At 38.1% G+C, this 14854-nt stretch overlaps 1 protein-coding gene across 5 annotated transcripts in view; it reads left to right on the forward strand.

The window, feature by feature from the left end:
- szt2 (SZT2 subunit of KICSTOR complex) overlaps positions 1–14854 on the forward strand; it is a 179931-nt gene that overhangs the window by 107609 nt on the left and 57468 nt on the right. For 3 of the 5 annotated variants that reach the window (XM_052011099.1, XM_052011102.1, XM_052011100.1), the window contains exons 48-55: positions 518–682; positions 1558–1639; positions 7033–7083; positions 9474–9656; positions 10944–11138; positions 11848–12029; positions 12148–12329; positions 12965–13062. In XM_052011099.1, coding sequence (XP_051867059.1) covers positions 518–682; positions 1558–1639; positions 7033–7083; positions 9474–9656; positions 10944–11138; positions 11848–12029; positions 12148–12329; positions 12965–13062 — 1138 coding nt within the window. The remainder of the gene's footprint in view (positions 1–517; positions 683–1557; positions 1640–7032; positions 7084–9473; positions 9657–10943; positions 11139–11847; positions 12030–12147; positions 12330–12964; positions 13063–14854) is intronic. The other 2 variants (XM_052011101.1, XM_052011103.1) reach the window with 1 other exon arrangement.

Consider the following 14854-nt stretch of genomic DNA (forward strand, 5'->3'; position numbering starts at 1 on the left):
GAGTCTTGTAAACAACCACATTGGGTCAGCCCAGAGAATAACATCAGGTGAAATAATATAAAGCCACTCATCCAAAGACTGCACAGTGAAAGCGACATCGTGAACAAAAGGACTGCTGGAATGATTTTAATCAAACCACAAAGCACTGTTGTTTCTAGTTTGGTTGTAAGGCTGCAAGAGAAGCCCACAAGATGGCAGTAGTGGATTGTTATAATAATGGATGATGATTTATTTTGGTTTATAAAGCTGTAAACTAGCACTTTAAGGCTTAATTCAGCAGTAATGTTTTTAACAAAACATCATCCCCATTTTGATCTACTGGTTTCTAATATCTTTAAAATGTTCCTTTGAGTGGCCATTGTCAACACTTCTTTACAAGGCATTCAGATTGTATCTTGGTCCTTAGGCCGAGAGTTTGTGATGAACCTCTCCAACCTGAGACCTGTAGGTACAAGTCAGTAAGCCAGCCTGACTTGTTAGCTCTTTATTAAATGATTATTCTTTTCCCCCCATCCAGTTTATACAGCCTCCTGGCACAGCTCCAACAGAAGTGGTGCAGTTCACAATCTCTCATAGGTGTCTACCTTGGCTTTATGCTGTTGTACATTACCTGCGTCAGAACCTGCTGATTTTCCTTCATACACCAAAGTACACAGACAGTAATGTGGAACATCATTTCCAGGTAATTTTCTAGGTGAGAGGGCTATGATTGGTAGAAGATGTTGTTTTATCTCTAGAAGCAAGAGATGCAGTATTTGTTCTGCTAAGTAAGGGACATACGGCAAAGTGTTTGTATAGCTGTAACTATCTCAGTGTGCATACATTCTGCAGCTTTTCAGTTCTGTGTCTGATGCTGATTATCTCTGTCTGATTTCTAATAGATCAACTGCATTATTCTGCATAGCATGTTTTATACCTTGCTCCTATTAAGTTTTAACTTAATCAAGTCCAGTTCCTATAATAGTCAGATTTGTGCTATGGCCTGATGTAGAATCATAGCTAGAATTTTAATTTTAATATATTGCTTATTATAAGGATTCCACGTCATAAACAGAAGCAAGTGGGAGATTTAAAAGCCTATTGGTATCCAATTTACATTTTAGAAACTTTGAACTGCCCACACAAAAACAAAACTTCTCCGTAGAGTGATGTGCCTCTGAAATTTCATGGAGGATCTATTATAATTATGTGGTTACTGTATCTTCTTAGTTGTCACCTTATCAGATTGCAGAGTTAAGTCTGCTAATTGTTTATGTTGCATAACAGAAAATCATGCAGTGCATTGAGCTCCCTAGTATTGATAACTTGCTCTATCATTGTATTCTCATGCACGCACAGGCATTGCACATTCAATCATATCACCCACCATGTGCAATTCTTTTACTTTTATGCACTGAGTATTTGTAGGTGTCATTCTCTTTATCACCTGTGGATTATGAAAGAAATTGGATGGGGTGAATGTTTTACAGTGGATTGGGTGAGGTGAATATTTTATGATGGAAGGATCTGAGATTGGCTTTGGTGGCATGAAATTGCCTCATTGTTTTATTTTTGTAGCATTACACTCATGGAAAAAATGTATCCGATGCTGACATCTACCTCTACAATAAGCCTGGTGGTCAAGGAACTGGTGGGAAAGGTAATAATTTCCTTTAACACTTGAAGAAATGTGCATCAATTTTGAAAGAGGCATTCTTCATTTTATAAATAAAAACTAAATCAAAATTCAAATTTCATCATTCACTAATCTTGGTTTACAAATAGGTTATTCTGCCATAAATACAACGTAAAATTGCTATTTGTCTAAGTATTAATGTAATCTTAGGATTAATTTCTTTTCCTTCCATTGTGCATCTAGCTTCATTTTGAAATCCATTCGTTGCAACTAAAATATATCAAATTCCTTAACCAAGTTTTATAGCAATTATTTCTCTATTGGCATAACATGTTGGTGGATGTTGGATGTTGGATGACGGGACTATTTGAAAGGGACCCTAAATATTTTAGCTGCTAGAATTATAACTAGAAATGGCCATTATTGCACAGCACCAGTGAGAAAACCACCTGGACAACACCTCAAGACCCTTCTGTGTAGATTTAGATGTTTGAGGGAGGATTTTTCATGTTTCCTACCAGCTACTCGGCAAGTTATTAGTTCTCTTCATTTGGATGTAGAAATGCTGCTTTACAGACAAGCTATGGCAGCCTCTAATGATTCTAAGAGATGGTCATTCATGGCATCACATGTGTGGTCCCATCAGAAAATTTTCTTTTTTGAGTAAAAGTAAGAAGCAAAGATAGCATTTTTAGGGAGAAACCAGTCTTGGAGTGAATAATTTGCTTGTTTGGTACCCTTAAATTACTTTTTTTTTTGGCATAATTGCTGAGTTTTTCTGGAAATAGGTCTTCTTTAAGTTAAAGGATTTAATTTGGGCTATTGCAGTGGACTGTATTTATCAAGAAATGAAAGTGAAGTGTCAAGGCTTGTCGTGTAGATATTACCAAGGTTAAAAAGAGTAGAAGATAAATGGGCAAATATTAATTCTGAGATTTTAATATTGGGTTTTGAGAATTGGCACTGGGACTGAAGAAAAACAGTAAGAATGTTATTGAAGTGGAAGGACACTTGTTTCAATAGTTCATTAGCTGTGACCTATAGTTTAAGTGCTTGGTATGCTATTTACTTAAAGATACTGGTGATATTAAGGATATAAATGTGACCTTGTTTCTTGAACAAAGTACAGACTCTGAAAAGAGATGGAGTTGATGTCAGAAATACATACTGACGTTTAGTAAGGCAGTGTACTCAAGTGGTTTTCCCTAATAAAGAATGATACTTGATCCTGCTTGCAATATGAGATTGCAATCTAAAGATTTATTTTCAGTTATAATATAATCTGATTTAATTTTAATAGAATCAATATTTAAGGAGACTAGCATTCCAACAAGTTGATCTGATGTATACAGAAAGAACCTCAGTGGGCATCTGTTTCACACTGAGATGCTTAATTCTTACTAAGTAAAGTAGGAATTAAGATTTTAAACAAAATTTTGGAATTTTTGTTTGAAGAGAGGATTTATTTTTTGTTGTTGAAGGCCAAAGATGTCGGTGCTAGCAGAAGCAACGTTTTATCAAATTTTGTCACTCAGTACCTGCATCAAGCATTCTTGGTGAAGTATAGGGTATCCAGCTCCATGTGCTGTATTGTTATAAATTTCATTCAGTGTATCTGTGTGTGGTCAGAATACAAATTGGTTTGTAATCCCTGGAAAGGATAATGTTACCTGAACAGATGTCATAGAGGACCTTTACAGCCGATACTCAAGGGAGGTTTAACTCAATGGTCTTTACTAGATTTGACCTCAAATTTGAAAAGCCATGGATATATTGTAAGGCTCTGGCACTTTAATAGGGAGGCAGTGATGGTGAGGTTGAAAAAATGTACAAGGACAAAGGGGAATGGGGGGAAGCTAACTTGGCAGAGAGGTAAAAGTGAAGAGGTATTGTTGTGGAAGGGGAAATACCATGTGCCATGAAGACAGGGAGAAAGAATTTGTACTACTAAAGTACATGAAGGGGTCAATACTACCCTAATGGGAGAAGACATGGGAAGGCTCAAGTCAAACTTGTGTGTAATAAAAAGAAAACAAGAGAGGTGAGAACAAGGTATTATAGAGTCATACAGCATGGAAACGGGCCCTTCAGCCCAACTGGTCCATGTCGACCAAGATTCCCATCTGAGCTAGTCTCATTTGCCTGCATTTGGCCCATTTCCCTCTCAACGTTTCCTATCCATGTACTGTCCAAATACTTTTTAAATGTTGTTAATGTACCTGCCTCAACCATGTTGTCTGGCAGCTCATTCCATTCATTGACCACTCTTTAGGTGGAAAAAGTTGTCCTTTGGGTTCCTATTAAATCTCTCCCCTCTTGTTTTAAACCTATGCCCTCTAGTTCTTGATTCCCCAATCCTGGGGAAAAAGACTATGTACATTGACCCTATCTATTGCCTTTCTTGCTGGGAGTGATTGGGAGACATGGTGCTGCAGCAAGTGAGGGTTTTAGGTGAACTGATATTTTTCTGGGGTGCAGAGGAGATGAGGGGAGATGGACTCCTGACTGATGTGGGGAAGGAAGATAAAACAGATGGGATTCTGTAATAAAGTGAATCAGAAGTGTTGTGTTAATAAGAAAGCTAGCCAATAAGGGGAAAAATAAGGGATTAGTATGAAAGCCATAGCTGGTTTGGAGCATGTATGTGAGACTGTGAGAAATGCTTGCATGATCAAATAATGGCAGAGAAAAATAAATGTCACAGTTTTGCAGCATTCAAATTCCTCAGTTGAAAAATAGCTGACCACAAGAACATTTAAGATGTACTTAATGAAACCTGAAACTGCATTAGAATATCTGATTGGATGAATTTTGCATATCCATGTTTGAATTTAAAGGAAATGAACTGGAGCTTAATTTTAATAACAAGCCATTACGTTGTAAATTATGTGATAGTAACCAAACACTGCTCACCATGGTAATAATAAGCTGACAGCATTATGGATTTTCTAGTTGTTGAAAAAGAACCTTGTTCCTGCACCATAATGGTGTTGATTGCTTTTTGAAAGTTATTAATAGAAGGAATATTTTTTTTGCCAGCCGCCACTAGAAGTATTTGTGTGAAAAGGCATTTTGCGTTTACTTGCTTTGCCTACCACTGTAGATGGCTATTGAGGTTTTCATCAATGGGTCAGCACCCCATATTTGACAAAAGTGGTAAAACTTTGCAGAATTCACTGCATGTTTTATGCTGGTCTTGGCCATCTACAGATAGCACTTGGCATGGATATTTATAAATTAATTTGATTTGGAGTTTTTTTTTTAGGAGGGAATTGAAGTCACGTTCTTTCAGCAGGAGCAGGCCATTCAGCCTCTCCTGCTTATTCTGCCATTTAGTTAGATGATGGCTGACATGTTTCAGAGTTCCACTTACACCCCATCCTTACCGTTCCTTGTTCCATATTCTTTGATACTTGATCCACAAAAAAAATCCAGTCTGTCAATCTTACCCTTGAAACAATTGACCCTACCTATTACGGAAGTGAGTTTGAGATTTTCACCAGCTCTTGTGTGAAAACATGGTTCCTAATTTCACTCCTAAATGTCTTTAGTTGTAGATTATGTTCTGTTCTGTTCTATATTTCTCTACCAGAGGAAATAGTTTCTCTGTCACTACGTGTTATCATTTTAATCCCTCAATTTTGTAAACCTCAGGCACCACGAGCCAAAGTTTTCCAATCCTTCTTTATAAGCTTACCATTTAAGGCCAACTTTCATTCTGGTGATTCCGCCCTGTCGCACCACCAAGGCCAAATTTAACTTTCCTGAGCTTCATTGCCAAGACCAAATGTAGTACTCCAGATGGTATTTGATAGGGACTATACAACTCAAACATAATTTTCCCTGCTTTGTATTCCAACCCTATTTAGATAAGCTGAATATTCCATTTGACTATTAGATTAATTTTTTGTATGTATTAGCTTGTTTTTTTACTTTTTTTTATATGTAACAAATGGGCTCATTTTATGCTCTGCATATCATAGCTTTAGAATCAGATAATAATGCAATTTACCTTTCTCAGAACTGGTGTGGGTGTAATCAGAGCTTGCCTTATCTTTTTCATTCACTTTGTTTGCGTCCCTTTGTTAACATACTACCTCCAGACACACATGTTATTGTGCCTCCTAGCTTGGTGTTATAGAATCACAGAAAGGTTGCCTTGACTGATCCCAAACCAGTGAGTAATTTTGTCTCAAGCTTCCACAGTGCAGAGCTGACATCTAGAAATTGCATTCTCATCGGACACAATACTTTCATTGGGAGTTTTCTGTGATGTGTGTGTGACGTACCCTCCCACAGTATAAAGATTGGAGCCAGGAGTTCAGCAGCTTGTTAGATCAAACTTGCACTACACCATTTTCTTTGTTGTTGAACATATTCTCTTGAGGCTTCTGCAATAGCAACATTTCAAGAATTAAGGGTTTCTTTTTTTTTGGGTTTTAGAGTTGTAATTCAAGAGATGTCGTAATTAATGGAGAGGGGAACAAATTGTCTCAAACCTTCTATGTTCATCCTATTTATTTCCTTGCTTTCCAACAAATAGTAGCAGTGCCCCATCTTCCCTGTGATGCCTTTACTGATAGAACAAGCTGAATTGGCTGACTGGGAAAAACACTGCTAGCAGAGCTCTCCAACATTTTGTTAAGCAGTAGTGATTGAAATGCCAGATGTTGCTGTTCCCTCTCAAATAGACTGAACTGTGCAGTGAGCAGCACAGTATGGTATTCCAGTTGTGCATATTATCAGTACTTCTGAAAATGTGAGAAGAGTTTGTAATTCCTTCTGCCCTCTTTCCCCCCACCACCACCTGTTGAAGTGGACCAAATATCCAATTTCTGTGCACCATAGGAGGAAGCCATTTGGCCCATGAGTCTATGCCGTCTCTCGGAGCAATTCCATCAATTGCTTTCTTCCACTTATTTCGCTGTAACCTATTCTCTACTGCATGGGCATCAACTACCCCCAGCGTGGCACCACACCTCCGAATCTCCTTGCCATTCACCTATTCCAGAGGTGATTTGCAGTATCCAATTAACTTGCCAATCTGTTGAATGAGGGAGGAGACCAGAGCACCAGGTAAAACCCAAGAGGTCACAGAGAGAATGTACAAACTCCATACAGGAGGTCAGGATTGAACCCAGGTTACTGGAGCTAGAAGGCAGCAGTGCTACCTGCTGAGCCATTGCCTCTACCTTTTACTAGAAACTAATGTCTTTTTTACATAAACTCAACACATAGTAAAGCTGAACCACAGCATCATCCAGGAAGTCCTTACCATTGTGCATTTGCTTTTTTTCCCAGTTCATTTCTTCACTCTAGATCTTGTTGTTTGTGTAAAGCTTCTCTTCTAATAATAATTGATGTTGAAGGTGTTTTAGGTGACAAAGCCATCTATGAATGTTCTTTCATTGATGTAGGTACCATGGTGGAACTTGTGCAGCATCTATTTCCACCCTCCCAGTTCCAAGGTATTGCTCCTTTTGTAAATGCGGCAGTGTGCTTTTAAAATCCTTCCTCCCAGCTTTTGTTTTTTGTTGGTTGTCTTTTCTGAATCTCCCAATCCCATTTCATTGCCATTTTGGGTTTGGCCGTCATGACCGATTATTTTGGTACAAAGTAGCATTTGATTTCATGCCAATTAGTACTTCAGTGTGTGAACTTCTGAGGGGTGGGTGTTATTGATACTGCATGTTCTGCTGTTGCTCTCTGCTGCATGTTTGACATTAGAATATTTATATTAGACTGCTTGATAATGCATATTGTGACAAATGTGGTTCATAATGACTTTACTGAACAGTTGAATTTGATACCCTCACCGATATATATATTATATATATATATATATCGGTGAGGGTATCAAATTCAACTGTTTTATATATACATATATATATTGCTGTTGCTTTCTAAAGCTGAGCTTCAATTTCTAAAGTGATGGCTTGTGTAATGGGCAGCATTGCAATCTTGCAGGTCATTAAATCAATGGAATTGCCATGAACTCAGGGTTTCTAATTTTGAACATGCTGCCTCAGACTCAAAGTTCTGATGTGATGTCCCAATCCAAGATCTTGAGCAGATTAATCTCAATGGACACTCCTTTGTAGCACTAATGGAAGGCTACCCTGTCAGAGGTGGTCTCTTTGGGATGAAATGTAAATCTAAGACTCCTCTAGCCTGCTCAGGAGATGTAAAAACTTGCTTGGGACAATTCTGAAGAAGAGCAGGGGTGCCTTAGCAAATATTTACTCAAGTAACATTTCAAAAAACAAATTGTCTGTTCATTATCACATTGTTGATTTTGGGAACTTGCTGTGCATTAATTGGCTAACCACATTACATAGTCTGCAACAATGAATGCACATCAAATGTACTTCATTGCTTGCAATGTGTTTTGGGTAAAAACTAGCCTTTTTAAAGGATTGAGATAATTGTCTGACTTGCATAGAAGTTGAATTACAATTTGGCTTAGTGCTTAGAAGTGAGGAAATTCTTCTGTGTTTGGGGTGATTTTATGTATCTGCCCACTAAGACAAGTTCAGGGAGGCATTAAGAGTTCTTGCGTGGTTAGTGGTTCATAAAATGGTGAAGTTGGGACTGGGACAGAAACCCACTTCTACTTCTCCTGTGAAGAAAGCATAAAACTTCTAATGAAAAGTCACTGACGAAATTTTAAAATCTTTCACTCTCCAGAGATGGTGCTTGACTTGCTGAGCATTTATAACATTTCTGTTTTTATTTCAGATTTCTAGCATCTGCAGTATTTTCCTTTTACATAAAAATTAAAATTTGCTCAAAAATCTGGTTGTTGCTGTTTGTGCTACCTTGCTGTATTCTGAGACCTATTGGCAAAGGGCTGGAGCATATGTGTATCAGTATTCTTCCAGCGTTGAGCAGGCTCCCAGACATTTATGAATAAGAGGTTCAATTTTCCCCGTGTCTTGAAGACTCTTGGCAATTGTAATGGGTGCACATCATTGTTCAGTTTCATTTGTACATAGACTTGCAAATCTAGTAGTCATTTACTAAATATTTTAGGACCAGAAAAATCTTGTGAATATTATATGTAATATACCAGAAGTACTGAATTTTTCAGTCTAATCAACTCTATAACTATCAAATATTATTGGTTTCACAAGAAACTGTCTCCTTCAGTTGTTAACATGGGTTCTTTTAAATGAACGATTGCATATCATCTTTAACAAAGGTGACACGCCAAGTTGCTGCATAGGAGTAGTAGCAACCAAAGTTTTATTACCAGTCACAGTGTAGCTCTTGTTTTTGTGCATTTTAAGCAATGCTGATAGATCATTAAAATATTTGCAGGAAAGCAGCTAATAGGATTTTGCCAGCTACTTAAAAAAATCCAAAAATCTGCTTTAACCTCTCTTTTCCCCCCCGCCCCCTTACAAGTTGGCTGATTTAGAGGCAAGAGGAAGTTAAATATTATAAAATCCCTAAACCTGACCTGGTCACTTTCAATTTTAAGAAATGGATCTGGGATAAACCGGTAAACACTCTCAGGAGGAAAGCAGTTCTAAGGAAGTTGCAAGCTTCTATTTAACAGCTTTTTATTATCACCCCCTTGCAGATCATTCTCCCACTGCAATCAATATACATCGTTGCATTTGGTGCTTGTTTCTCATGGAGTCTGGTCTTCAGAAATCTTAATTTGAGCTAGTGTTGCACTGTGTATTTTAACAGTTAAACAAAAATGCCAACATCATGGTGACAGTGACCTAGTCAAGAGATACATTGGATTAATGTCTGGTGAACCAATATATAATTTCAAATATTGTACCTTTTTTTCAAGTTTATTTTATAAGTGGTTACAATCTTTTTATTTGGTCTATGTTCATCCCAGGCATTGCCTGCATTGCTTTGTCCATTGTGGATCATCAAGGAAACTCTGTGTTGACAACGCAACAAGCGGAGCAAACAGACCCATCAAAACTGTTCTTTGGCATGGATCTCATTCAGGAAGCAGACTTCAACAAATTGACAAAGGTCTTCAGATACGAGAGCAACCCTGAAGGGAAAGTGTCAGGTAGCTTTTCAAACGTGTAAAAATGTAGTTCATTCTGAATGTTCTCAAGAGCATTAATGTCATATCCAAGATTGTGTCTTTTTAAAATTGATGTATTAGGTATAGTTGTAGAGGATCCACTCCATTATGCTGAATGGAAGAATGAAACTGCAGAATTCACTTAGAAACATCATTTTGTACAGCATTTGAGATGCATACATACACACACACACACACACACACACACACACACACACACACACACACACACACACACACATGTGTATGTATATGTATATGCGCTATCATCCTGGGAACAATTGGGTGACAGTGAGGAGGTGTGTATTAAAAAGAATCCTCAAGACCTGGGTGGAATGGACAAACTATATTAGTTATCCACCCTTTTTAACCTTGAAGGTGTTGTTTGGCCTTCACCTTGAATATGATCTGGTGGATGTGTTCCTACAATGCCGTTATATAGTCATAGAGTTGCACAGCACAGAAATGGGCCCTTTGGTCCATCGTGTGCATGACTAACATTTTGCCCGTCTACACTAATCCCATTTGCCTACATTAGGACCTGGTATTTGGGTAATTTGACAGAATAACAATGGCAGCAATTAGTATGTCCCCTTAAGTAACAGTTCATGAACAAGTGCTTGCTACAGTCGCTGTAACACAAATTCCATATCACTTCCAATTTTTATCCAGAATGCCTGCTAAGTCCTGCTTCTTCAGCATCATATCAAACAGAATTTTATCATGGGTTTTCTGGAAGGTGACATGTACAAAGTCACAATGTTTTTCAACGTCCTTGGAAAGTCACTTGTTCTTAAAGATGAAACAGATTGGTCAGGCAGCTTCAACCTGTTATTTATTTTTAATCTTCATTGGCACAAATCTTCTGAGTAAAAGCTGGTTGTTCTGCTGGGTATTTGTATTTTTCATCTTTGTAATTCAGAGAAAATTCAGGATATACAAATGAAACCAGAAGTCCTCGCGTTCTGCTCAACTGATTGTGATACAAGTATGCTCGGCTATGGACTACTTAAGCCCAATGGGGGAGTGCAACTCATAAGGGCAGTTAGCACTTTGCAAGTTTCATCCCTGGTCTTACATGTATGGAATGTTTTGTGATGTGAGCAGTAATGTGATTTTGCAACCCTTTCTAGATGTAGCTGACAAGCCACAGGTATAAGTGAACAGCATAGAATCAAATGCCCAGGGGCACATCACAGAATATAGCTGCAACTGGCTGCCCATAGTTTGAATGCACAGCTGCATCTAATCACTGTTTTACTTTCTTAGAGCCAAACACACTTGTACGTTTTGACATCTGGGAACAGGGCAACATTAGTCTACTGCAACTTACTGAAAAGCTTCAGAATGGCCTCCGTCATGCTCTTTGTGATGTTGTTATGGAGTTTCGAATGCTTCAGTGTCCTCTTTGTGTGGAGTCCTACTATCCAGTCATGGTGACACCAGAGAGTGACATCAGAAATGGTAAGGTTTTAAAATTCAAATCAATATAATACAGCAATGAAAACAATGTTATAAACGATAACCATGTAATTTTGGTCATTTGCAGAACTGTAAGAATGCTTATTCATATGAGAAACATGCTATCTATAATGATGTGTTTAAGCTTCAAGAGGATAAGTTGAACTTCTGTTCATTTAGCACTCTGCCTTCCATGTCTTGTCCTCTATTAAGTCCTTCTTATCTGTCACTCCTGTCTGTACTATTCTCTGTTGGCCACTTACCCTCCAATACCTCCCAATTTTAAATTCTCATCCTCACGTTTGTATCCCCTCATGGTTTGCCCTCCCTCACTCCATAATCTTCAAAGGCCCCATATTTCCCCAGAACTATCTGACCTACTAAACCTTGCCTTTTTCAACACTACTCTCTCTTTACCTTGCCGTTACCTCCAACAACCTGATCTAGTACATTTGATAATGCTTTATCTAAAGCCTTCTGTATCCTTTCCCTTCTTTAAAACCCTCCTCAATTAAGCATTTGGTCGTGCCTCTGAATATTTTAGTTCTGGTATCCATTTTTGTCTTGCCATGAGTTCAAGAATTACTGATTAGTTAATTGACACAAAGAATGCTTCAGAATGTAATAGAACACAGGGTTTCATGTGTTTTGTGTATTTTTTTTAAACAAGCATTGCTTGATGTTTCTCTCCTTCATTTTTGTGCCTGGTCAGGTCAACTCAGCAAGTCTGGGTCTGAGATTAAGGAAGCAATCAACCTTTCTGGCAGTGCAACTGGAAGTAAAAACAGTCCTGTGTCTGTGCAAATTGCACCTATCCAAGCATCCAGCACATGTAACCCAGAATCTACCACTCCCACTAGCAAGACAGGCCGGCGCAGTTTTTGGGATATGCTGGTGAGTGCAGTGTTTCAGCCACAGAATGAAATGTTGCTACAATTCAATGCACTGTGTTTCAGAGCCAGAACAAGTTTTACCTCAAGATGAACGGTAACTGGGAACATGTATGTTTCAGAGCAAGACTGATTTCTCGGACACTGGTACTCCAAAGACCACAGATGACATAGTTCTAGAAAGGACCAATGACAGTCACACTCGCAGGAGGCACAAAACGGAACATTTGAAGCAGTCCTCCAGTCACGAGCGAACATCGACAGTGGAACTGGAGCAAACACAGAGGCAGGCGGTTTCAAGAAGGTACAGTCCATACCCATTGCTAAGATTTCTGTTTATCTGAGAGAGTTTCCTACATTAAACAAATGACAATAACCATTTGCCAATATCAAAGGCATTCAAACTCTATTAGGGGATCAAGTTAATTCTGGCAGTTCAAGCCTTCATTTGGTCAACAAAACTATTTGGAACAAATGACTGAGATTGAATTACTAACCTCATGTACGTTTGGTCATGATATGCTTCTATCAGTGTAGTGATCTATTATTCACTATTTCACTATAATCACTATTTTTCTGTTGAGGAAGGTGATTACTAATCAATATTCTGTTTCACATTAGAAATTTCTCTTATAGATATGTCCAAGTATGTTGAGTACAGTGGTGTACATCATTCTCACTGACTTTTCTGGTCATCCCCATGCTATTTAAATTGCAGTCTGTCATGAAATTGATTAGGTTTTATTGAGTTTGTATCTTTATTCCTTTGGTAAAGAGAGTATTTAATGGTCCTTAATTTATATTGAAAATAATATACTTGTTACTGACTTGCTCTCTGCAAATAGCTCAGAAATCACTCACCATTTAATGGGCCAGTGTATGCATGTGGCTTTCTAACAAATCAATATATCGTTGCAATTGAGTGTTAACTCTCCGTAGGAAACGGACCAGCCAGCTGGAGGAAGGAGATCTGGGTTCTCTGCATCAGCTTTTCCATGTCACCTGTCAGCAATGGATGGCATTCATGGGTAGAATGGGTAAGTACATAATTTGTAGACAATCATCAACAAATGATGTATATGGACATGAAGAGCTCAATGTTTATTGTATATCCACTGATGATGTACTCAGATAAATAGATTGCAGATTTTGCCTGTTCAGAACATTTTGTATTTTAGCCTGTAGAAACAAAGTCTGTGAACTCTTCTGTGCTTACTGTGGCTCAAAAGGGTGTGAGTTCAAGCCAGGATCTGAGCTCACAATCTAGGCAGGTGTTTTCCATGTAGTACCAAAGGAGCATGGCTTTGTTAGTGGTGTTTTCTTTTGGATGAAACATTAAGCTGAGGCACCATCTGCCCCTTTAGATCATGTCCTTTTTTTTGGTCTCATTTATCTCTCGGTCAATATTTGGCAACTCTTGAGTGTTGGCAGAGCTTGACTTGGTTGTCAGGTTTCCTGTGTTATAACAGTGACTATATGTCAAAAATGATTCTTTTGGTTTTGAAACAATTTGGGTTAACCTGAGGATGTAATCAGGCACCACGTAAGTGCAAGTTCTTTTAAAGATTAAAGTTCAACTGCATTGTACTTTGTGGATAAGATGCCACTTTAATTTATTTATTACTGTGATAAGGAGCATGGTCCTCTGTAGAAGTGCTGAAAATTAAAATTAATGGTATTTCTCTATCTGTAATGCTACTCAGTCCACAGTACAATTGGACATTTTAATGAATGGAAATGTTTACTGAGTCTTCGATGTGCAGCTTAATTGCCCTCATCAATCTTTTTGTCCACTAACAGAATGTGTTGGTAAAATTGTGGGTCTGAATTGGCTAGGATTCATTCATCTACTGTCGTATTTATATTGAAAGTACTTCAATTAAAGCACAAATCTTTTCGAGTTCAGCTGTGCAAACCTGCAGGTGCAATAAGCTATAATAAACTCAGTGATGTTTACTGCTGGAGTGTTCCGATTAGTCTTTCTTCAGAGCTGATTATCCCACTTTAACCAGGACGAGACTTGGGTGTGCAATAAACTACTGATTCTAAATGCGAGACTAAAAACATGGCCTGATGTTTCTCTTTTTGCCAACAACAAAGCTATTGTTTTCCTGTTAAATCAGGATGAGATCATATCTGCCCATTTTTAATGTGAAAGGAGCATTTATCAGATGACAGAAATTCAATAAAATTCTTAAATAACTCAATTTTCAGAGGAGTAAACTTTCAATGGCTGTCAGTACAGGGCATCCCAGGGTAATGAACAAATTTCATTTTTACAGATGTCCATAAGTTGATTTTGATCATATGTTGGAAAATACACAAAAATCACTTGATTATGGTAACTATGCCTCCACAGTACTGTGAATGGCATCAGAGACATGTAAGACTGATAAGAAAGAACAATTACTAAAAGTGGAGAGAAGAATCTAGTTCTGCCATTCATAGGAATGAACTATGTACATATGTTGGACTTCTAAATTTAATATTACTGGAGCTTGTTTGTATGTAGGGGGTGTCCATAAGTCAGGTGTCCGTAGCCTGGGGACAGCCTGTATTTAGTTTTTCTGTTTTATAAATTGGCCTTCCTTATGGTTACACAGTTTTTAGGGAATGATCCCCATACTGAGGTTGACTGCTGATTGTAGGGAGAGAGTTGTCATGACGATCAGGTGCACAGATTTGTTCCATTCTGAAATCTTGTGCATTTTCTGTTAACTTGCAGATTTGACAGTGAGCAACCCATAAACTGGGACTTTTTAAAATATTTACAGCACCAGTGCATGAGAAACTTAATAGGCAAGGTGATTCCTTGTGCATGTAATGGGA

Source organism: Pristis pectinata, chromosome 3, assembly GCF_009764475.1.
Source record: "Pristis pectinata isolate sPriPec2 chromosome 3, sPriPec2.1.pri, whole genome shotgun sequence".
NCBI lineage: Eukaryota > Metazoa > Chordata > Chondrichthyes > Rhinopristiformes > Pristidae > Pristis > Pristis pectinata.